Here is a 24,266-nt window from a genome sequence, read left to right as displayed (position 1 = left end):
ATAATAAGGATTAGATCCTTTGATTTTTGAGACGCAGAGCGAGAAGGTACAGTAATCCTGAACGAGAAATAAGGAAAAGGGGGCGGAGCTCAGCTCAATTTGGAAAGGAAAAGAAGGAATTTTCGAAGAAATCGATGACATGATTAGAGACAAAAGAAAACAAAGGAAACTTCAAATTTTAAAAAAATCTTGAAAAATTAAAAAACATAGTCTTGAAGACGGAAGAAATCGGCAATTTGGTACGGGAACGAAATGGATGCGAGGTTTGGTTCACTTGGTGAAGAAAAAGAAACTGGGCAAAAATCAGAAAAATAGGAAAGAAATTGAATTATAAAAACATAAAACTGTTGAGTTTGTAACCAAAAATAAGAAGAGATTGAGTGAAGAAGAGGAAAAAAAAACAAAAAAGTACAAATTGTTTTCTAAAAATCGAATAATCAAATTTTGAGACAACCTTGCAAGTACATGTTGCACAATGCCAATGACTGCTCACTCATCACAAAGTTCGACGGAGCCAGAGTAGAGAATGGCATTGGTTGCGGCGGAGGGGGTGACGGAGCAATGTTTTGTAGGTAGGTGAGCAAAATCTGTTGCTGAAGGAGTTGCTGCAAATTCGGCATCGAAATAGGAGGGTAGACTGGAATCGGAGCAGCCAGGATTGGCGTGTTCTGATGGATTGAGTGAACCGATGGGGATGGAGATGATGGTGGCGAGACGGATTGAGATGGGGACATTGTGTCGGTTGTGGAGGATGGAGACGGGCTCGTTGAGGTGCCTGGAATTTTGATATAACTTGAAAAGAGCTTACAACGGTTGGCACGGTGCAAAAAAACCTTCACTGAGTGCCAAGGATTTTTTCGTTTATTTTAGACCACCATGATTTTCAGAGACCACCATGGTTTTCAGGCCACCCAGGTTTTCCGACCACCTCTTGGAATTGACTGGGAGGTCCAGACTGGGTGGCACTCGAGAAATACCGGTGGTCCGAAAATCTGGCAAGAGAATTCCCTAGGTGTATAAACTTCATTGTATACTATTTTGATGCGCAGGAGTCATCAGGATTTAGTTATTTCTGATCGCAGAAATTGAATCCTTAGGGTTTAAAACAGTTTGCGACTCTGATTTGAGATAAACCAAGAAAAAAATTCATATTCTGACTATTTTATTGCTCAGAGTTTTCTGACTCCAGTTGGGTACTTTAGGACGATAGTTTGAAAACGAAACACCATGAGGAAGGATTCAGACAATTTTGATAACAGAAATGGAATCCTTACATTTATAGTAAAAATAAATTTCTAACTAACCTGTTCTCTTCTGATCCTCTGTTGTAGTAGTGACCACCATCATTAAAGTGTTCAAATTCTCTATATTAATATCCTTTATCTTCCGACACCTCCGTATTTTCGGCTCCTTTCCATCCCTAGTTTTTTGCTGGGATCGACGCAGTTTGATTTGGGCAGCCATCAACATTCGTCGGTTTTCAACTAGAGCACACTGGAATATGGCTGATTTCGGTTTTCAGTGTTTCTTTGGGCATCTGGACATCCTTGACAAACACATTTTCTATACCTCCCTATTGGCTACCTCCGCCCCCTACCCGCTACAGTAACCCCAGTGTAATATCTCTCGTATAATTTGTCTCCCGAGCGAAGGACATTTATAAGCATAAAAAACTGACAGAAAGGAATTGTTTCAAGGACGAAAATAGTGACTATTTGGAAACGATAATTGTAGATTTCAAAACCATGATTCTATAGAAAGCAATGTTTCGATATACAGTATGATCTGCGAAGAATGATAACTCTGGCGAGAACACTTACCAATGTACAGGTGCACGTCACAAATTGACACATTGTCCTTTTGTGTCCACGTAGGGGGACTAGCACTCCATGAGCTGAACATCTGGCACAATGCGGATCGCGCACTCGTTTCCCATCGCGGGTTTGTGTATTTGGGGCACAGTGTACCTAAAAATACGTTCTATAATTTTGAAAAATGTTGTTAGAGCACTGAGACCACCTAGGCCATCTAGGTATATCTTGGTGGCTGAACTGACTAATCGGAACTAACATACGAATTCCCCCGAATCTTCTTCACTGAACGTTTTTAGTGTAATTTCAAGTTCTCGCATCCTTTTCTAAGAAAAAAGATAATATCTCTCACAGTTTTTTCTCTTATTTCAAAAAAGACGACCACCGTGTCAGTCTGCCTGTTAGTAACAGACGAAAAAAAGGTCTAAAGAAGGTCAAATCAAGGAGAGAAGTTGCGATTTGACAAATTGATAAGAGAAGAACGAGAAAACGACGGTAGAGAAGATATAGAGAATCAAGGTAAGTGCAGTTGAACTTGTGGGGGGATTGCAAAATAAAAGGTTTTTCTTCGGGGAAATATCTTTACGAATTGATCATTGGCGATTTTTTCGATTTTTTTCGGGAGAATCTCACGTATTAGTTGATTAATTTGTGTCTAGACTGTCGAGAGCTTTCGGAAAAGTACAATAACCTGAGAAGGTTCGGGTATCGTCATATAGTTCGAGTTATGATACTTTATGTGTGGTACTGTAGGTTTTTGGGATGCAACAAGAAATAGGACAATATAGAAATACACTGCCGTTACTATTCGTTGAATCTGGCTAATAAATTTCAGATTTCAAGTAGAGTACTCATGTAGAAGCTCTCCGTAAGCGGAATGAGCATGAATGGTTGGGAAATTGATAACTCAAGAGAATTCAAAACAATTTGAGAAAGAAACCAACCTTTTTCTTGCTCAACATATTATTCAACTGCCTCCTTCGCTCGACCATCGTACATTCTGCGCATGGACATTGCAGATACCTGTCAAAAATTCGTGTTTATTTTTCAGTACCAACCGGTGCCATATCATACAGTACTATCATCATACCGCCCACCCATTCAACAAAAATATCAGAGAAGTTTTATGGGACTTTTTGTTCATTTTTAACAAAAGATAGGGAAGACTGTATAGAAAAATGAAGAGTTTTATGACTGTACAGGTCATTCTTGACAGACAAGTTGTATAGTTGGATAGGCATGGAATGGAAAAGAGATTCTAAAATTAGGGATCTGAGATGTTCCCAATTTTCAAAGTCACAGGATCCTCTACAGTATACCTCCCAAATCTCTGCCATTTTTTTTCTTGAAAAGTCAAAAGGTCATCTCGGGTATAAAACCGATTTCTTTTCTATTCCATAGACGTATAATAATTCGTTTTCGACCTCCATATAATAACAATTTGCGAATACCTCTTCTTTCATGGGTGGTCGTTTTAAAACGATGAAGCAAGGTCAGCTGTTTTTTCTTTTCCTTTTGAATGCTGCTTTAATCGACGATGAACATCAGAAAAAGAGAACAGACACACATTTTACAGGTGTATTTTTTGCGTCTTTGTCGGGGGGATTGTTTTATGTTTATTCGGAATTTCGAAATGAAAAAGTGACAATGTCATGGGTACTGTACTATAAGGAACCATCACAGAATCATTGCAGGAATATACGCTTGAAATTATCCAGCAAAAGTCTCAAAGTAACACTCACCTACAATCAGGCTTGTGCCCTTTCCTCGGCTTATACTCCCCATGATTCAAACATCTCTGACAATAATAGTTCTTCTCCTGCTCGGCCAGTACATCAACTCCTGTTGCCTTGCATATCTCCGGTACGGAATCCTCGGTGAGCATCAGAGCTCCTCTGTAAGATGAGCAATGATTAATAAATTGGGTTTTTACTTTTATATTTCAACTCGCTGAAACCTAGTCTAGAACACAAAAATCCGGTTTTCCGGAAGTTTTTCGAGTGGAAATGGCATGAGAAAACTATTACAGCTTTCTTGACCTTATAAGACTGGGAAATTTATAAAAAATCGAGAATAAGTAGAAAGTTATGAATATGATCTTTGCTGGCTAATATTTCTTTTCTGAGCAAAAAATATACAGTAGTCATAATTGAAAATTGTTGGTATCAACTGCATAATGTTAGGATAACTGTACATTATGGAGTGAGCAAAAATCTGGTGTACAACACGAAAAGAAAGGCTGAACGGACAGTTCAAAAAGCAGAGCTCATTTTAATGTGCAAAATTGCAATGATAAAACTGTTTCAATTGATGATAATTAAAAAGATTGGTTAAAAATATGCAAAATATAACTTTTTTAAAGTTGCAGATTTAGAACATGATATTTTGCAGAGATTATTAGGGATCTAAAAGTTTTGGAAACATAGAACATTCAAAAAGGGTGTAAATATTGGGGGGCAAGCCAAGACAGACTAAAGATCAATTGTGAAATCGGAAAAAGAATAGTTTCAGAAGGAAAAAAAACGGCAAGAACGGAAAATACTCAGAAAATTTATGGTAAGATTATCGTGCAGCAGGAATGAAATATGTGTACATATGACTAAAGGTTTCTTTTGATACAGAGTTTTTATGTGAGAAAAAAAAGCGAAATTTTAATAATAATAATAATATAGTAGTTACTGAGTAATAATGAAATGTCTGTTATAACTTATAAGTATTCATATTCTCAAAAAACCACATTTTGGGACTATCAACATTTGATGAAACCTACCCAAACGATACAATATAGTACTCCTATACCTCTGCTTGCTCTTAGAGCACTTTCAGTTGCATTCGAATATCAAAAAAGAGAGAAAAGAGAGTGAATAGAGGGAGTCGACCCCACAACCAAAGGGGCGGGTCCCGGCACGGCAAAGTCGCGGCGACGAAGCTCCGCCCACTATTGGGGTTGCGACCGGCGACTGATGCCACCGGCTGCGATTGGAAGCGACGAGTAGACCACACACGAAGAAAAGTGTTTTGAGAACTGAAACAGATAATACGAGACGCGACAGAGAGAGGTAATAGAGGGAGACGAGACAAAGACGACACTGGGAGCGGCGCCCTCGCTCTCGCCTTTTACGGCTGGGGAAGAGGCAAGAGGCCTATCAGTTTTCGCGCCGCGGTTTTTTTTCTGTTCAATTTTTGTTTTGTTTATAGCCTCCTCAGTTTATACACTATTTTTTAAAAAGAGGTATTGTTGAAATAAAAAAAGTGATACCCGGTGTTTGCGGACTTAGTGCTAATTTTAATAATTTTTCCACTAAGTCCGCAAACACCGGGTATCACTTTTTTTATTTCGACAATAAGCCACCTGAAAGTACGAAGGAAAAAATATAGCATTTGATTGGGTTAGTTTTCAGAACGCTTCGTATTTTTTCGGCAGTTTTTTTTTGTTATATTCAATTCTAAAACAACTCACAATCTCACATGGGTGGTCCAAAAAACTAGGTGGTCCAGAAAAGCAGGGTGGTAGATAAATGTGGGTGGCCTGAAAACCATGGTGGCCTGAAAACCATGGCGGCCCATAAAATCTAGGCGGTCCAAAATTCTAGAACGCGTATTCCATTGCTCTTTGAGAAATTGCTTCCTTCAGAAGCAGATGTCCTTTCAAAGATGTGTGTGTGTGTTATAAATAATTCAAATACATACATATGTATGTATCCAACCTCTTCTCAAGTAGTCACTTACATGTATGAAGGTACGAAAGTTATATATCAGAAGTTTTTGCAGGAGAACCTACTTTTAACAATAAATTGTTTTAATGTATTAGAAGCTGGAATAATCTGAAACGTTAAACTTACAAAACCAGTGAATTTATTTTAAATCGATAGTTGATAGACACATCGATCTACAACCCAAAATATTTACCTTGTTACGGTTTGTTTATTTCTCCCTATTTCTCCCATTGATCTCTGATATTAAAATTACAGTTAACTTGTATTCATAACAGTTATGCCACTGAATCGAAACCCTCTCTTTGGTCTCCATCCAATTTTTTCAATCTCTTCTCTTTTCGTTTGAACGTTTCAACTCTACAATTTTCTTGTCAATCTTAGTTTTCCCTTTCTCTTACTCTCGAGATATATCACACTTTGTGTCTGTGTGTGTGACTTGAAACCTAGCAATTTTACACGAAATTGAGGCTTTTAGCAATTGTTAGATGAATCTGGATAGTTGGGGAAAAAGTGACTAATAGAATTAAATAGTAAGAAAAAAGGGGAGAAGCAAAAGGATACTGTACTTTTTTAGTTATTTAGATATGATTCATGAATATAAGTATTTGAAAGTCTGGAAGTTTCCCTGCAGCGGAATCTTGTTGAGCATGTCTTACAGTTTTTTAAAACAGTTTTTTGAACTGATTCTGAAAATGTTGACTTGATATACATAAATTACCCATTCTCCGCTTGAAAAATTCGCAACTAATTTGTGTATACAATGATTCTGTGTACTTTCAAGAGATCACCTTCCTGTCTAGACTGTCTAGCACCTCACCACATACCTCCGCAGCAGCCTCAAAAAATCCGCCGACGAAAATGAACGATGAAAAAATGGCTGAAGTATAGAGAGAGAGTGAACGAACATTCATTCCACTCGTGTTTATCTTCCTAATAGGAAATATAGTTGGTTTTTGAGAGACATCCGACAGTATGAAGACCGCACATCTTTTAAATAGTGGAGGTCTCTCTTTCGATTCCGTTAGGTTTTTTTGCTGTCGAGCGAATAGATTTTGTTGCGTAAGTGGAGCTATTTGAAATGAGAGGAGGTGGAGGGACGGTGGTGCTCACGGATTGATCATTGGCTATCGTTTTACATAGAGAAGAGTTTTGTAGATGTAGATTATTGGCTGAAATCATCGACTCCTTAATTATGTTGCGATAATTGGTCTGAAGTAGTGGAAGAAATCATTGAGCAATAAAACATTGGCAAAACTGCAAAAGTTGTGCAAAATCTGAAATTCTGGAAAAAAGTAGGACATCATTCACTTTTTGATGCATGACCCTGTATCGTAGTCCTTATAATTTTAAGTCCTCCCTCGAGAACCTAAATCACATAAATCTAGGAGAGGGCCTCCGCCGCCGCCGCATCGAATTCAAAAAGTGTTCTTTTATCTTCTACCGACCTCTTCCTTGGCCACCCATTAGAAAATTGGGGCGGCCCAATAAAAAACGGCTGTTGTTCTTTTTTTTTGGTCGCGCTCTCCTCGAAATTCTGTCTGCGTCTTGTGGATCCACCGTACTATTTCAATCCATAGTCCCTTGACGGATATTCAGGATAGGAGGGCTGAATGAAATGGTGTTGCAAAAAAGTGCTGTTGCCTCCTCTCCTCGCTGCGCCACACAAAATGAATGGCTTTTCGCAACAATAAAAGAAGAAGGGGAGAAAAGATTTGAAAAACTGAGAAAGACACGACTCTGGAAATCATGTGTGAGGGATTTGAAATTCAAAAAGTGAGAATTTCAAATCAACCTGAAGAATTACCTAATCTTCCCGAGAATCAAACTGTTTTTTGATAAAAATCAGACAAAGTTTTAGCTCAAGGGTTCCTTGGGTTTTCCGGATTTAAAGGGAGGTTCCTATCTGCCCGGTAATTCACGAAAAGGTCTATTCTTGTAATAACACTCCTAACCTATCCATTTCCTCTCCTATTGTCCTCAACTGACACCATTCTAGGCAGCGAAGCGCAAAAGTGCAAGCTATTCCGTTTTTTCTTCGTTTTCCTCTCTAAATCTCAGTGTCCCAAATACTATTTTGCGACCTCCGTGCTTTGCGATGTGTGTGTTCCTCTTTTTTCTTTTGTTAGAAGAATGGAAGTGCGTTTTTGAGGCGCGCGCGCGAGAGAGAGGCACACGGCGCCAAATTAAATATGACAGAGATGGATAATGTGCACAGGAAATGAGGAGGCGCAGGCAATCTCTCTCACGCCAGACATTTTTCGCAACATTACTCGAGAGTGAGTTGGGAAAAGGAGGGAACACTGTTTGCTTTCAGCCTTACTGAGTGTGTGAGTGAGTGTTTTGGGGGAGAACGAAGTAGAGAGAAGTGGAGGGATAGTTTTCAGAGGAGCACCTCGGGAAGCCTGGTTTTACAAAAAAAACGACGTAGGTGGTCTATAAAACAGGGTGGCCTAGAAATACAGGTGGTCTAGTAAACCATGTGGCCTAGAAAGATGGGTGGCCTAGAAAACAGGGTGGCCTATAAAACAATGAGGTGGTCGTAAGTTTGAATTGTTCAAAATTGCGACCAGGCATTAAGGACAGCTTGAATAGGCATATCTCAAATTTTTATTTTGTGCTCGTCACTTGTCTCTGAGAAAAACAGTCTCAAAGTTTCATCCCTGTTGTTAAACTCTGTAAAAGCCCGAGAATGTCTTCCAAAACCAGGGGTGAAAACGGTTTTTCTCAGAGACGAGAGACGAGCACAAAACAAAAAATTTGGGATGTGTCTAATCTAGTTGTACTTAATACCTGCTAAAAGCCCAACTACAAAACCGAGTCTCTATGCTCGATCTACACTTCCTGGGAAAATTGACATTATGGGGGATTATCATTGTTAACAGAACAATATATGCAGGGGACACAAAAATACCAAAATACTGAATCGGAGTTTGCACTTTTCCTTAAAACCTGCGAAATCTAACGAAAACTTTTTCATCGATACTCTCAAAATTTCCCCATGTTTTTCAACATTAACCTGGTTGCTCATTACATTAGACAGATCGTGCTTTGGTCCTTTCAAAAAGTTCCGTGTCCTTCTATCTTGCTGCCGTTCCAAGCAAAAATTCCATTTTTCCACTTGACTTCCCATTCTTTGCTCGGTCTTATCGCTAATCCTATTTCCTCAACTTTTTGCTCTTCTCTCTGCTTCAGAAGACACTTCTGTGTATGTGCCGTACGTCAGCCTAGAAAAAAAACGAAGAGAAAAGAAAGCTGGGCAGAAGAAGAAAAGTGTGGAAAAGTAATTTGATCTACACGTTTTTCTCTTTCTTCTCGCGCCATTTCCAATTTATTCCCGTTCTATTTTGTTGCTTGCTATGTTTCTTTTTCTTTCCAATTTTTGAGCAAAGATAAGGATTGGGAGAGAAATTGATGATAGACTGGGAGCCGGGGACTGGGAGCCAGGAGCCAGGAGCCAAGTAGCATAAAGATCAGGAGGAATTTAGGAAAAAAGTTGAGGAGATGGATTATATGTGACACGAAAGATGACAAGGAATTTGGGAAAGATGGAGGAGAGAGAGAATGTTGCAATATGTCAAGTGTAATTTAGGGGTATAACAACGTAAAAAGAATCTGAATCCTCTGAAATAATTCTGAATATTATGGAAGGGGATGGCCCAATTTTGACGACCCAGACGACCGAAAAAAATCTGGATGATCGAAATATTTGGGTGGTCTGAACAATATGGAAGATCTAGAAAATTCGAGTGGTCTAAGTAAACAAAAAAAATCAAATGACAAGTTTGTTAAAAATAATTTCAGATCCCATTTTTATCAAATTCTTTCAAACCTACGGAATTTTCAAGAATTTCATATTTTCAGACATTACACTCAAAGCAGTCAAACTTCGAAACAATCTGAACGATACAAGTTTCATTTCTCAAGTTACATAATGAATGCCAATAGTCAGGTGTTCTGAAATGACACAATTTGCATACATTTGTAAAAAGGCGACCATAATACTGTTGTTCGAGAAAATATCTGTTAACCTATCACTCTCATTTTCTTCTTGATGTATCTGTTACGTCATTCAGAACCTCTTACACTTAATCTACAATATCCATATTCAAAAAATACAAATATTTCCACGATTTTCAGGTCAGAGAAATTTCTGTCTGGGAATAGATGAATACAGAGAACTGGAATACAATTTCAAATTTCAGATAGTTCGTATAGTGATATAATCTCATACAATTCTAGGCTAGTGACTGAATCCTATTTGTTGACTGGAAATTGAAATAAAAGAACTAAAAATGTAATAGGGAAGCGTAGAAATCATAACAGTGTTCCTTTGCATGTTAACAGAAAGAAGGGAATGAAAAATGCGGTAGGTCAAATAAACGTAGAGACAATCGATTTGCGAACACTTCCCAGAGCGTGTTAGATGTGCAACTAATTTGTTCTAAACCCCGCGAAATGATCTCGTAAAGATCAAATGCCGTAATTTTGAGCTTTACAGGTATGAAAAACACTGTAAGTCGTATTAAAATATTTTTCCGCTGTGAGACCACTTGCATGGTCGTAAACCGATAATATAAACTATTGAAATAAATGTTTTCCGAACCCAGTCTTTCTGTAGATTTTTTAGAAAAAAAACTGAAAACTCCTCATGTTTCAGAATATCAGGCTGGCATTAGTTCCAGAACACTACTGTAACATCTCGTGTGTATTTATAATCGTTCTAAAAACATTGTCCAAAATTTACAATGTCAAAACCTGAACTCTTGCTCCAAGGACTCCGTCTAAAACCCATTATCCTCCGGCCTATTTTATTGCTCCTTCTTGCTCGTTGGACCCAAAGACGCCGCCGGCACCAGCCGCCAAGTTGCCAATTTTCTCGTCATCACACACAGAAACTGGGACACAAAAAGTTTCGGGTCCGTGTTGCGTGTGTGTACTTTGTGAAGTGACATCCTTCCGTTTTCTCTAGCCACCCATCCTATTTTTCATACTATCTCCACTCGAGTTCACGAAAATAAAAAAGCATTCGGAACCCTTCCTCTCCGCCCATAAAAAAGTGCTTTCTCCTCTCTTCTTTCACTTCAGATGAGAAAAAAAAGAACAGAAGGAATAACCAGTTTCATTCGTGTAGAAGGAGGACGTTGTTTCAAAAAGTGTTTCTCTCAAAGAGAAAAATGTTACATGAGAAGAAGAGACGTAGAGAAATCGAGGGGACCACACTGCAAAAAAGAGCAACAGAAGGGGAGTATGAGGAGGAAAAGGACGACGAAAAAAAGAACATGTGTGTGTTGGTTGGGGTGAAAATGAAATGAAATTGAAAAGGGGTTCGACGTGGGGAAAAAAGACAAAGTGACAGCGAGCTGTGGAAGAAGAACGCAACAAAATAACCTAACAGGTTAGGGGATCTAACTTTGAGCTCAATTTTCTTTATTCCTGGGTGCGTTCAGCAAAATCTAAATATAGTTCAGGAAATCCCACCTGATTTCCTTCCCAGCCATATAGGTCTCGACCCGTAACTCTATTTCTACTCGAGATCCTTCCCTAGTAGAAATCTGCTATCGTCTTCAAACTATAGAATTTGAATGTAAAATAGTTTTAAAAAATTCTTTACAACAGTTTTTATTGTTTTATCTTTTACAATCATTTTTATATTCTCAACTTGTGTTCTCAAATTTTGAACGTTTTGTGTTATGAAGCATGGCTAGTCTCATCAGAAAAATCTGATTATACCTGCCAGACAAAGACGGCATCGTTTAATTTCCGTTTTCTATGTACGTTTCCGGCCAGTTTTTTATTCTGATCTGAATCTTCGGCCCTTTTTTATGTGTACGAATGAACATTAGTCAAAAGCGTACAACTCCAATTTTTTGTAGTCGTTTTAAGAGATGTTGTGCCTTGTGGTACTGCTTGTAGTAAAAAAGTCAAATTTAGAATCATTTGTATCCGTGGGCCTAAGAATAAATCGAAAACTTTGAATAATCGCAATTTATGTTTACAAACAACGGTTTATGCATACAAAAACAAAAATAACAATTATCAATACCCTAAAATTGAAAAGGTAAATGAATCATTACCTAAAATAGCAGAATCTCTATATGATCTTCTAAATACAAATACGTGCCATAGGTACACATCCCCCTACATTCCGGTTTTCTACCTATCACTTTCTATTGTTTTCATCTTTCGGCTTTCACTCTTCCAAACAGAACGAGTATTCCATTTTCTTCTTGATATCCGCGGTATTTCTGTACAGAACGCGGCGCGGTTCACAAGAAAAGAAAAGGACAAAACGCAACAAACCTGAAACTGGGACACTTTTTTTGCAGTTTTTTAGTTTCGACACGGAGAAGAGACGGGATGATAAACGTTATGAATTCTCGATGAAAAACAAAATGAAAGAAACAGAAATATAAGAAGAAGAAGAAGTGATCAAAGTAGAAAATGCAATGAAAAATGATAAAGTAACAAATAATATAATAGGGACGAGGTTTAGAGACCTGAAATGAAATGCTGGAAAGTAGAATAATTAACTTTTTGTTTAAAAAACTAATTTATGGAGTAAAATTAAAGCAAATAATGTTTAAAATAGACTGAAAAAAACCAAAGGAAGAAATACAAAAAAAGCTGATGGAATACCCGATGAAACGGATGATGGGGATTTAAAAAAATTAAAGATGGGTCCAAAAATTGCAATACATGTATCAGAACTATAGCAAAAGTATTGTAAGAACTACATTTATGAAGGGAATTACAATTGACCAATTTTTCTTTCCGCGATTAACTATTGGAAGGTATCTACCCTTTTTATGAGAAAATAAAAACTCCTTATCTGGCCTGTATGTGGATAGAATATGATTTTTAGCGTGTTCCTCTTCAACAAGTATTTCTCCAGAAGTCACTAAAATATTGTATTCTGCAAAAATTTCCGGCTGTTGGTTGATGATTTTCGACTTCCGGTTGAACAGAATGAAAGGGTGATCGAACATGTTGGATGAACGTGTTTTACGGGATACCGAACCGTTTGAGCCACCAGGAGAGCAGTTGTTGATCTGAAAATATACAATGCAGCGCATAAAAAGAGTTTATATCACTCACCGGACACTCGCCAGCGGGATTTTTCACAGTGATCCTTATATTACACTTGAAATATACAATATGATTGTCCACAAATTTGAAAGCATGTGAACTGGCAGCTGCTCTCATCGAACCTTCTTTATATTTGATAGGAGACAAAAGTTCTCCATCTGTAGTACATCCGTTTTCATCAACCACTTTCACGGTGTCCGCTCCACCATCTTCGGCCGTACAGCTGTATACCTGAAATAGAACCATTTTGAACATGCTACCTATACGCAGTTACTGCTGGAACGGATTTACCGTGAAACATGTAATAGAGGCGCACCAAGAGGTGCCTGTTGCAGCGGTTTATCTCGGTTCCCAGAGGAAATATTTTAAAAAACTGCTAACTGACAAAATATAGCTTAATATTCATAAAATATTTCTTCAGTTCAAAAACTTTTATATCTTTAAAGACACCCGAGATAGGATGCTCCAAATTCTTGCTTGCTAGCGCGCCTCTATTACAGGTTTTACTGTACAAAAAATAGTTTAAAAAATTCTATTAGCATGCATATGTATCACAAATAGTATTATCTATATAACCCACTTGAATACAATACACATCACTTGGTGCATCTCCAGAACATGTCCAAATATGCATTACCGAATCACCGACGTTCGCCACTTGCGAAGATTCGGATAGTGATGATGTGACAACACCTGGAAATAGAAACGATAATTTTTAATTTAAAATTTATATAATCACAAACCTCCAGCCGACGCTTTCCCACCAGTCACCTCCACTCGATAATCACAAGTCGGTAGTTTCGGTTCATCGCTCAGAATTCTTGGCTGTGGTGCGTTAACAGCAAGCATTGTCTCCACTTTACTGTTCTCTTCTCGATAGAAACAATCGATTTGATATGCGATATCCCGATGGGTAATAATGGATCCATGATATGAGACGACCAGCACAGAGGACATTGTCATACCACGCGGAGCCACAATCTGAATTTTGGCAGTTTTCAAATTAAATTTTATTTACAGTACCGGTTGTGAACTTTGGCCGCTTTCAGTTAAAATTGCTCACCTTTGAGAGTGTGTCATGGTAATACTTATTGTTTCATTAAGTAGATATTCAGTGAATTATACAGATTAAAAGTAGAGCTTGATTTTTGTAGTTGACAACTTTTTTGTACGAACACTCTCTAGATAGTTACGAATAGACAATAATTTCTCCCTCAAATTTTGGTGTAGAGTAGTGCGATTTTTAAGCTGTCGTCTTAAAATGACCATAAATCTTTAGGGAGTGTCCGTACAAAAAAGTTGTGAGATCTATTTTTGATCTGAACGATTTATTAAAAATATATTTGATGGAACAATTAGTTTTACCATGCCACAATCTCAAAGATGGATAATTTCAACTGAAAACGGCCAAAGTTTACAATCTTTTGACCGTACTGTACACTACTTTTTCACGCACCTGTCTCTTCCTCCTACTTGGGCAATCATCGAAACCAAACTCAAAACTTATATTCTGACTTGGCTGAGCTGAAAAATCCGCTTTACATGACCGTTTGTCTGCGGAGCCTCTCAAGAACAGAGCGCCTTTGAATGGACTGTCCGTTTCTATAGTAACAGTGATTCCAGTAGGAGCACATCGAATTCGTGGTTCTCCTGAAACGAGAGCTATTTGGTCTGAGTTTTGGACGTGTATTATTACAGTGTTACTAATTGAATATTGATTCTAAAGGTTATTTTTTCGTTGATCACTTTTTATTAATTTTTGAAAAATACTTTGAATAACGTTTACTAATTTGCTTTGAAACGGAATAACACAATAATACCATATTTCAAAAAGTTAAAAAAATCATACCAATAATATCACACTGCGAAAAATTTAGTGATATTCCACAAATAATAAGTAGAAAAAGTATCATTAGAAGAAATATATCAATGTCTTAGAAACCAAATAAAATGAGTATATAGTAAAGAAGAAACCAATAATAACAGTACTAATCAGTAACACTGGATTGGTCCCCTCCCCCTTTCCCCCGTTTTTCGGTCATAAAAGGTCATTGAGAGAAATAGTGCGGGAGGAGTGAGAGGGGTAGAGATAATCAGAGAAGGGATTTGATGAGCCGAAAGGTCATTTCTGATTCCTATCTTTTTAGGAAGGAAGAGGGAAAGGGAAGATATGCGCAAATCTGATGTCCGTTCAGTAATGTAGATGGGTCCGCGGGAAAAGTGGTATGCGGGAAAAAAGAAGGGGGATTATTAGGAACACACAAAGATGAAGGAAAGACATCTGGACAGTACATTGACCAAATAAACAAAAAAAGTTAAAGTACAAAAAAAACAACAGTAGTCAGAAATATCGACTTTTATTCACAATAAGTTTTCAAGTACAACTTTTTGCTTCTTCGAGACTGTATTCAAGTGTTTATCAATCAAAGATCTTCCCATTTTTCGATTTATTGAGCGAAGGCAATCAATTGCTTTGTCACGTACTAACCAGTGGGGAGACGATGTGAACATCTGAAAAGGAAAATGTTCTTAGATTTCAATTTCATGTTCCTATCTTACCCCAATAACCACTGGAATCAGGAAATCCATAATTCCAATCAATTCGCTATCATTTTGATTGTCCATTAACTTTGTTTCAATTGAGTGAAGAACATCACACGGATCAGCGGTCGGGGACGTTAGTGGCTGGAACGGTTGACGCTGAAACCATGTGTATTATCACAACTTCAGTGGCTATTCTGCGTCTTACCGTTTCCACTACACTCTTCTTATTCTTCTCGGCTTTATCCATCACTTTTTTCAATTTTTTGTGTTCTCTAGCTTTTGATCTAAAGTACTCGGACATCATTTTTGTTTGAATTTTCTCTATGTCTTCCGCTTTTTCTTCTTTTGCCATGGCGAACAAATCGTGGAAATGAATTTTCGATTCTCCGCAATTTTTGACGTGATTTTGAAGCGCGTTTTTTCTGTCCCACTACCCCAATTTCTGAATTGTTTTTATTTTTGGCTGTGCATAACATAAAAACTACTAAGGAATGTTCTAGTAGCATTGTTGTTAGAGAAAACAAATTAACAAAGAAGCATCTTATTAAATAATTAAGAATAATTTGAATAATTTTCAAAAGGCTGTCCAGCCTAACATGGCACGCCTCAGCCTGACCAGACCCTCTGACCTTGGATTAGTTTATCTTTCTGAACCCGGGTTAATTTTTAAAAGGAAAATCATTTCCACATTGAAAATGTCTCGATATGACGAAGTTGGTGAGTCTGTTCATTTGGTCACTTGTGTTATAGTTTTGTTTCCGAATTTCCAGGATTCAATCTGTCAATGTGGTTTCACATCAACATTTCTCTATTTTCGTGTGCAGGTATGCCTTTGAGCTAGTTATCACTATCGAATTTTAACGATGATAAATTAAATTAAAAAATTAAAACGATTAAAATTTTCTTCAGTTCTGGTCATCCTCTGTGGGAGAAAGAAAATAACGCGTGCCAAAACTCGCGAACGAGATGTTCCCAGTGGCTTCGGTACAACTACAATGGGCGGCGGTGGAGCGACGACTACGGCCATGGCCACTTGTGCAATCGACAATCCATCGAGACATGCGAAACCAGTAGACAATTCGAAAATTAAGGGATTGTCGAGAAAAACGGAGGAGGATAAGAAAGAAGAAGACGGCGAGAAAAAGAAAAGAGATAAATCTATTAAAAAATCGGAAAAAGAGAAAGAGAAGGGAAAGAGCGTTCAGAAAAAGGTAGAGTCGAAAAAAGAATCAAAAAAAGAGTCGAAGAAAGAATCAAAGAAAGAATCGAAGAAGGAGTCCGAAAAAGACAAAAAAGATAAAATGGACGAGTCGAAAAAAACAGAGTTGTCCAGGGACTTGGTTGAGGAAAAGAAAGAAGAAAAGAATGAAAAACAGAATAATGCAAAACTGGATGGTTTGACACCAAAGCAGTTCCAAATGACCGACAAGGAGAAAGCGATTGCAGCTGGGTTGAAGGTCGAGAAGGTCAACAAAGATTATCAAACTTTCAATGACTGCAAAAGCGATTGGGGAGATGACGAGGTGAGTCGAGAAATTCGGACCCCTATGATTCTTGTTCTTACAGGTTCCGGAGAAAAAGAAAACGGAGGATGGTGACGAAAAAAAGATGAAGACGGCGGACGAGGAAGAGAAGAAAAAAGACCTTAAAGGATGAATACTTGAAGAGCACAAATAATTTAAATAGTAATAATAAAAACAATAATTTTGAATTTAAAATGTTTCTGCCTAAATAACTTAACATTTCGCAACTAGTCAATTGGGAACTAACTGGAGGAAACAAGTTAGAAAAACCTAGGGTTGGGAAATTCCGGGCCGGCTCCTGTAGAAATTTGAAAAGTTTTGAAACAATTTTGAATATTTTTGCAAAAAAGTCGAATTTTCGACTATGTTTTGGAACATCGATAAAAACTGAAGTGTACGAGAATTTTGGAGAATTTAGACAATTTTTTAATGAAAATTTCAAAAAATTTGTGAAAATATTGTGGACATTTTTTGAATCCGGGCCGGCCGGACCGGCCCGTAAGTTTTCCAACTCTGGAAAAACCCCTATGTATCATTTCCGAAAGTTTGCTTTCCCTGAAGTTCGTTCAACTTTTATTGCTCCCTCTTTTCCTATTCGAGACTGCTCCTTTCGATTTCCCTTCTAGCCAATTTAAACTCGACCACCCGAATTTTCTCCTCAATTTTCCTTGTGAAAGTGTTTATCTTCTCTCTTTGAAGTTATTTATAGAAAAGTGACGCTGTCTTGGGATAACATACACCGTGAAGGAAGAAGGTGAACAGAACGACCAAAGCTAGATGAGAACTCAGATTGCTCGATAATTTCTATAGTTCATGGGAAGTTTCCCAGATGTCTTCTATCAAGAAGTAACGTCATTCAGAAAAAAAGAAGAACCAAACAAAATAAATATTTTTATTTTTATTAATATCAAATGAGAGCTGTCCCTTTGCAAAGAATTTCAAATGACGGTGAGACAAAATGGAAGAAGGAATATCTCATTGGATGAATGTCCCACGTTTTTGACATGGTCATCCACTAAAAACGCTTTACAGTTTAACATACAAAAAAATATCTCAACTTGAGGTATCTGGTTCAAACAGATCCCTGATCACATATCCATCTAAATTCTGAATTTTTTTTTACCCATGAACCTAATTTCCGTTTGGAACGAAATTCCCGTAATAGACACGACGTATGTGTTTGTTTGTTTTGTTCTTGTTTTTAGGTTGATTGATTAATTCTTTCTCCCACTGTGTGGCCAGTAAACACAACGTTACTAATTTACCCTTTGGGTTTTAAGAATGATATAAGGATTTTGGGAAATTCTCCAACCAAAATGTACTAGACTGCTTGTACCGCAACCAGCAGTTTTTACGGGGTTTACAAAAATTGTTTAATGATGAACTTAGAAGACATGTGCCTATTTTCTGCGCAATTATTTTGAAAATCTATCGAATCTAAAATTCAGACGCATCACGTCACTGTTTCCCTTAAAATACAACATTCAATTACTTATTACTATGCAATCCCTTTGCAGCCCTCCTTCACTAAAAAACCTTCCGGTTTATTGTCATTCACTGAAATTAATACTAGGAAGTGTGGGTGGATGTATCAAATTTCCGGTTTAGTCTTTTTCTTTCCAGGCAATAGTTATTTTCTGTACGTTAATGGTAGTGGTCTAACAAAACACTTTATTCTCGTGGAAAATTGGAATTGGAGGATTGAAATAAAGAAAGGGAAGGATGGCATTGCACACAGGATGGGACAAATTGGATTTCGCATTAATTTATTTTTTGGATGTTTCTTTTGTCAAAAGTCGACGGAAGTTGTTGTGATCTGATCATACAGAATGGACAGGTGTGTAAGATGGAGAAAGGAAAGTTAGTGGCTAGAAGATTGCAGAATTCGGAATACTCGTTGGGGCTATGTGCATTTGGATAGAAACAATTATTCGAGTGGGTCTAACGACGTCCAGCTCGCTCCAAAGCGTCAGATAGTCCGAGAGCATCTTCGAATTGATAGGATGGAGAGATCATTGAGGATCTCTTCTTCTTTCCGGCATCAATCAAGCGGTTGTACATCTGGAAGATATAGAATAGTATCTATAGTTTTTATATAAGTCTTGGAAAAAAAGCTACAAGTTTAGTAATTCTAATAGTAAGGCATGTACTTAGCATGTAAAGTCAAACGATTCTCACATTCATCCACATGTGTCCCTTAATCTTTTCGTGTCCTCTTCTCTGATTTCGTTTCATTTTGCTCCTTTCACTTCTTTCATTTCCCTTCTTCTCTCTTGTTTCTATTCTAGTCTTTCTCCCTTTTACATACTCACAAAAGGGAAATGGAAACGTAATGGGATGTGCTTTTTTCTTCCTGCAACGGAAGTGTTAGGGCGGATAACAGATGAGATGACGTGGAACAAGTGGGTGAGCATGACTAATTGGATAATTGGATAATTGCTGGAGAGTAATTATGTAAGCGGAGGTTTGCTCAGGTTTTCTTTTCTAATTTTACCTAAAACTGAGAATGACACGATGTGTGAGAAAATTTTTACCACCAAGATGATTTTTTCATGATTTACCTGGAATTGGTTTCCGTAATCGGCGGCCATTGGAGCGCTTCTCTTTCCAACATCCAACAAATTTCTCATATTTCCAGCATCGATTTCAACATCGTAAGACGGAGAAATGTGTCGCTTCGATTGGAGGAGTGGAGCATTTTTGAACAGAGGTGATGGTGCCTAGAGTATGGAAAATACGAAGATTGGGAACAAATGAAATTTGTGCTCTATTCATTTTCATTAATCTGCTCATTCATTGTTTTCGACCATAACACAATTACCTCAGGGGAATATGTTGGTGACGTAAAAATCTAACTATAAGTATTCATTCACAATAGTGTAAGAAGAAGAATTGTAAAATAAAACGCTAATAGTTTGATCCAGAATCTTTCTATGCAGGGTGAAGAAATTCAATCTGAATGATTTAGTTTTTTTTGGAAAAAAGGACACTTACTAAACTGTTGAAAAAGTCCCGTATATGAAATTACAGCTAAATTGAATTCGACCTCTCTTTGTGAACGTGATGTCACTCCTATTGAATCGGACGTCCGGTCTTACAGGCGGATAAACAAGCAAAGTTTATATTTTCTATTTATCTCACTAAAAGATCTATGCTCCTTCTTTCCACCCTCAACGACCTTAATCCATTTCAGTGCTAATTCGTTTTTCTTAAATGCTGGTTTCTTTTCGTAAATACGCGCATGTCACTATTTTTGCCGCCTTCTTGATTCGCACGAAATGCGTATTTCGTCTTTTTTTCTAATTTTACGTCAGGAATAAATAGGAATTCGAGAAGAAAGTGATGGGAAGGGCACAAATGTTAGTTTTACAAGTGTTAGTACAAGGTGCAAAAACTCGGGGGAAGTAAGGCACGTTGTGAAATCGAAAAACTGAAACTTGTCGTATTATCTTACCTCATATCCATAGACAGCTGCCACGTAGTCAGCGTCGTTGACAGATGCTGGAACCCCGGGAATAGCCGATTTCGGGGCGGCAAACACGACGGCAACACCAACAGCCAAAAGTGCCAAAGTATTCATTTCAGGTGTTTCTACACACAACCGGAGAAATAGAACCGCTGAGTTTGAAGTGCTGGAAATTAGAGTGGCGATCAATCATAGGTGTCGGAATGATAGAACAATGAAAATACGGTAGTAACAATTTCGAGTGACTGGGTAGGCTCATATAGTTTTAAAGTTTTAAAAGCATGACTTAAGGCAAAAAACTATTTATTTCTGTTAACAAGCCCTCAAAACTCAAAGAATTGTTGCATTCCTGGTCAAAGACTATCCTTTACTTTAACTAAGCAAATATCAACAAGAAAGAAAAAATACAGAAAGAAATAAAAAGTTCGCGTGGGTGATATACCCCCAGGGGGTGAATGGTGCTCCAGATCTCACATCAAATGAGGAGTATATCTCTCTTCGGGAAACGAGGAGCCTTTGGTTCAAGCTCCGCCCATTTTCGGGAAGCAGAAGAAGGGAAGCTATGTAAACGAGGCGGAGCTTTAGAGAAATGAGTGAACGGATTAGAAACAGAGATATTGAAAAAAGAGCTTTCAAAATGACGTATGTAACGACTAAAAGTACAGTATTCCATTCGTGAATAATTTTTCAGGTCTTCATACCTTGGTTTCGAAAATCAGTTGCCATGAAATCGCAAGTTCATGTTTTTCGATGGAATGTCTGAAATATTTGGCCTCTTGGCTCCTATTTTTCATTTTTTTAATACACAACTTGTGTACATACTAGACTTGTATAACATTTCGAACTTTTTTTCCCCAAAAACACTTAGATGACGTGTGCGAATTTTCAACTCGTTAACCCCAAAAAAGCAATAGAGCTTCCCAATAAAAATCGTACTGGTCCGTTATGACGTGAAAATTGGATACGTGGGTCTGAATTTAATTGGGCGACAATGTAGTTGTATTTTCAAAGAAAATTTGAATTGGATCTGCACCAGCTTATAAAAATGATGTCGCACTTGTTTTGTAGAAAAACTTAATGTAGTCTTTTTGTACTAAAAAGGAAAAAGTGAAGTCACTTATTGTCGCGACGAAAAAGTTCCGACATTTTTTACCGACGCGTGTTTGCGGACATAGTGCTAAATTATGAAATTTTGCATTGAGTCCGCAAACACGCGTCGGTAAAAAATGTCGGAACTTTTTTATTTCGATAATAGTTGCAGTTAAAAAAAGATCAGCAAAACTTTGGTTAATTATGATCCTGTAAACACAGACAAATAATTAACTGCATCCGTTTTTATGTCCGAACAACCCGGAACCCACAAAAAATCAAGTTTTGACCAGAAGATCATTTTGAAAAAGCCACAGAGGTGAACTCAATGACTCCATGAATAGGAGATTGCTTTTTCCTTTGTTTGAATTTTCTGGTTCTCAGTATTTGTTTTTTGTTCAAATTCTTTTTTGGTTTACTAGATATGATCTAATAGATTAACTTGACTCAATTATTTTGAAAAGCAAGCATTCATCGGGAAAGTCAAAAAACTAAAAAAAAATATCCCGAAAATAAACTTCTGAAGAAAAAAGATGAATGAACCAGACAAAAGTGTCATTGCTTGACGAAATTCCGTCCGAATCGAAAATCGGAAAATGACATTTGGAAAAATGACAGACATCAGTGCCAACAATCTGCAGAGCCAAGAATCTAAATACTTGACTACAAATTCAATTTTTCCGTGACCTGCATAATTCAATGATGGGGATATTGCCAGAAGGTAGAACTAGGTTTTGGATCACAAACATATTTATTAGAAAGAATACATTCTGGTTGTTTTGTAGCTCTGAATTTTTTGAAATTGTGAAGACATTGCATTACTGATTTTTGGAGTTGTATAGTTGTATAGTGTAGGTTTTAGCTCGAACTATGAAAAACAAGAAAACTTACTTCTGAAAAAAATTGCAGTTTGTGAAAATCTGTTCTTTTCATAATTGCTTAGAGGTTTTTGGCAATATGTTACAACTGGATACAATAAACAAAGAATTTGCATACAACATCATTTTTTTTACTCCTTGTTGAAAGATCTTGAGAGAAATTTGAGCTTCTGAAATTCTCGAGAAAACAAACAACAATAATAAAGTTGAGAAATGGTCAGCTCAGTTCTTCTCTCAAAAAATCGGTATGCATCTTTATTATTATTCAAGAATAATAAGAGATTTGCTAGTTTTGTCATTTGATATTCCATAAAAACATGGAAATGAGAATGGACGACGGGAAAGGAGAGAAGAATATGCAGTTCCTGGCACCATTATTTATTCTTCTTTTTTTTCTTGCTTTTTTGACCGAAACTAACTAGTAAAATAGGGATCCAAGAGGATAGGGAGAGTATATTCCCATTGTTCGGAGAGGACTCTTCCTTTGTGTTTTGGTGTGAAAAAAAAAGAATATGATATCATAGAACAAGTTTCAACTTCTCAAGGACGGAGTTCTAGAGCATGGAGTATTATAGTCACTAAGCGAAATCACGAAAGTTTTCGAAAAAACGTACTGACCACTTTTTCCAAACCAAAAACGTAGAAATCTTGGTTTGGAATACTAATTTTAGTTTTATTTGGAGGACGGGCCAAAAATAACTGAAGAAAACTTGGGTGGGTTCAGGAGCATCATTCAAAATGGACAATGTCTAAATGTGGTGGAGTGGGAGTGGATACATAACAAAGAAAGTTGTCTCTCAAAATGAGAGCGATCTTGAAAGGATTATTAATGCAAGTTATGAAGGGACATGTGTAGACTCGGTACGTATGGAAATTTCCTATAAACTTGAAGTTTTTTATTCTTAATCACTTCGATGAGCCAGGTGTCTAGTCAATTGCAGAATAGGCAAAATTAGCTGGATTACTGGGAAATAGTTTTCTCCTTTGTTAAATCCAGAAAACAATTAGAAAAATAAGAAGAAAGATGCTGCTCAATTTCACTTAATTATAGGCATCAAGATAAGAATCAAATACTTTTTTTTCTTCTTCTTCTTCTTTTCCTTTTCCTCTGGCAAAAATAGAGAAAAGAAGAAGACGACAATTTGATTGACGGTGTAAGAAGACGTCCGATTCAGATAGAAAAGAAGAAGCTGTAGAAGAAGCATGAAAAAAACTATGAGGTTCAGAAGAAGACGTGACTCATCCTAAGGGAGAAATATTTCAGAATGGAGCCCCCCTAAAAAATAGAGTAAGAGGTTTTTGATCCACTACTCTACAACTCTTTTAAGTTCTGGCGGTGAGAAGAGCAAAGAGAAGAAATGTAGATGTTAATCATGAGAGTTTAGATAAGAGGGTGGATTGATGAGATGGGAGGGGGAGGGGGTGAAGGATACGAATAGAATGTGACAGTTTTTATATGAAGAAGCAAAGAATGAGCAGATTTTGATATGGACAAGGAGTGGGGGAAGTTTATTTTAAAGGCATGTGTCTTGTTGAGAAAAACACATTGAGCTATGGAAAACCCAGAAAATAAGAAAGGTGTCTATGGTAAAGGTCCTATTGAAAATGTCAACATATCCGGTGTTCGAAAAATAGGTTCGTCATTTTTGAAAATTCCAAATCAAAAATCACAAGCTACATGCTAGATTTTTTTTTGAAAAAAGTTTAGGTATTTAAAATTGCATAATACTCGTTGCGACCTCTTTTTATCCACTTATCTCAATTGCCTTTTTTCTCACTTGTTTTTTGTGACGCCGCAAAACAAGGAAAAAATGGCAAAATATCAAATGCGATGGTTCATCTGAAACTGACATATCTCGTGAAGTGACAGTAGACAACAATGTTTTGCATGATCATTAGGAAGAAGTATTAAAAAACAAAACAAATAATACATTTCCAGATAATGTATGAATTTCTCAGGTCATTGATAATTTATTGTCAGGAATCCAAGTATTGTTTCTTACATGGAGTGGTCACGGGGCAGTTCTGGTTTGATTCAATTGAAAAACGGCTCAGAAAGATGAAAAAAGTAAAATTAATAATAAAATAAAACAAAAAGGAAGCTGGGCGCAGGCGGGGTCGAACTTTCATAGTGTGCTTCAAAGACCGACATC

The 24,266-nt window shown here is 37.2% G+C and overlaps 5 protein-coding genes across 5 annotated transcripts; 1 reads left to right on the top strand and 4 right to left on the bottom strand.

The window, feature by feature from the left end:
- Positions 1-437: 437 nt before the first annotated feature.
- On the bottom strand, positions 438-3,696 carry GCK72_003637 (uncharacterized protein; the record flags this gene model as incomplete). Its single annotated transcript, XM_003094435.2, has 5 exons — positions 438-775; positions 1,305-1,494; positions 1,821-1,967; positions 2,756-2,834; positions 3,554-3,696. The coding sequence occupies 5 exons, from the start codon at positions 3,694-3,696 to the stop codon at positions 438-440; spliced, it is 897 nt and encodes a 298-aa protein (XP_003094483.2).
- An 8,656-nt stretch (positions 3,697-12,352) lies between these two features.
- GCK72_003636 (uncharacterized protein) lies at positions 12,353-14,526 on the bottom strand (the record flags this gene model as incomplete). The annotated part of the gene is made up of 7 exons (XM_053724163.1): positions 12,353-12,361; positions 12,427-12,576; positions 12,623-12,844; positions 13,194-13,306; positions 13,357-13,594; positions 14,070-14,263; positions 14,463-14,526. 7 exons carry the CDS (start codon positions 14,524-14,526, stop codon positions 12,353-12,355), a joined length of 990 nt encoding a protein of 329 aa, XP_053588357.1.
- Positions 14,527-14,974: 448 nt separating this feature from the next.
- GCK72_003635 (uncharacterized protein) lies at positions 14,975-15,509 on the bottom strand (the record flags this gene model as incomplete). The annotated part of the gene is made up of 3 exons (XM_003094419.2): positions 14,975-15,124; positions 15,173-15,313; positions 15,363-15,509. 3 exons carry the CDS (start codon positions 15,507-15,509, stop codon positions 14,975-14,977), a joined length of 438 nt encoding a protein of 145 aa, XP_003094467.2.
- A 343-nt stretch (positions 15,510-15,852) lies between these two features.
- Positions 15,853-16,813, top strand: GCK72_003634 (uncharacterized protein; the record flags this gene model as incomplete). The annotated part of the gene is made up of 4 exons (XM_053724162.1): positions 15,853-15,874; positions 15,928-15,981; positions 16,067-16,680; positions 16,724-16,813. The coding sequence occupies 4 exons, from the start codon at positions 15,853-15,855 to the stop codon at positions 16,811-16,813; spliced, it is 780 nt and encodes a 259-aa protein (XP_053588356.1).
- Positions 16,814-18,621: 1,808 nt separating this feature from the next.
- GCK72_003633 (uncharacterized protein) lies at positions 18,622-20,260 on the bottom strand (the record flags this gene model as incomplete). Its single annotated transcript, XM_003094415.2, has 3 exons — positions 18,622-18,741; positions 19,242-19,400; positions 20,135-20,260. 3 exons carry the CDS (start codon positions 20,258-20,260, stop codon positions 18,622-18,624), a joined length of 405 nt encoding a protein of 134 aa, XP_003094463.2.
- Positions 20,261-24,266: the final 4,006 nt, after the last annotated feature.

The sequence above is a fragment of the Caenorhabditis remanei genome, chromosome II, assembly GCF_010183535.1.
Source record: "Caenorhabditis remanei strain PX506 chromosome II, whole genome shotgun sequence".
Classification (NCBI taxonomy): Eukaryota; Metazoa; Nematoda; class Chromadorea; order Rhabditida; family Rhabditidae; genus Caenorhabditis; species Caenorhabditis remanei.
The sequence above is the reverse complement of the archived record's forward strand: the minus strand, read 5'-3'. Positions and strand labels throughout refer to the sequence as shown.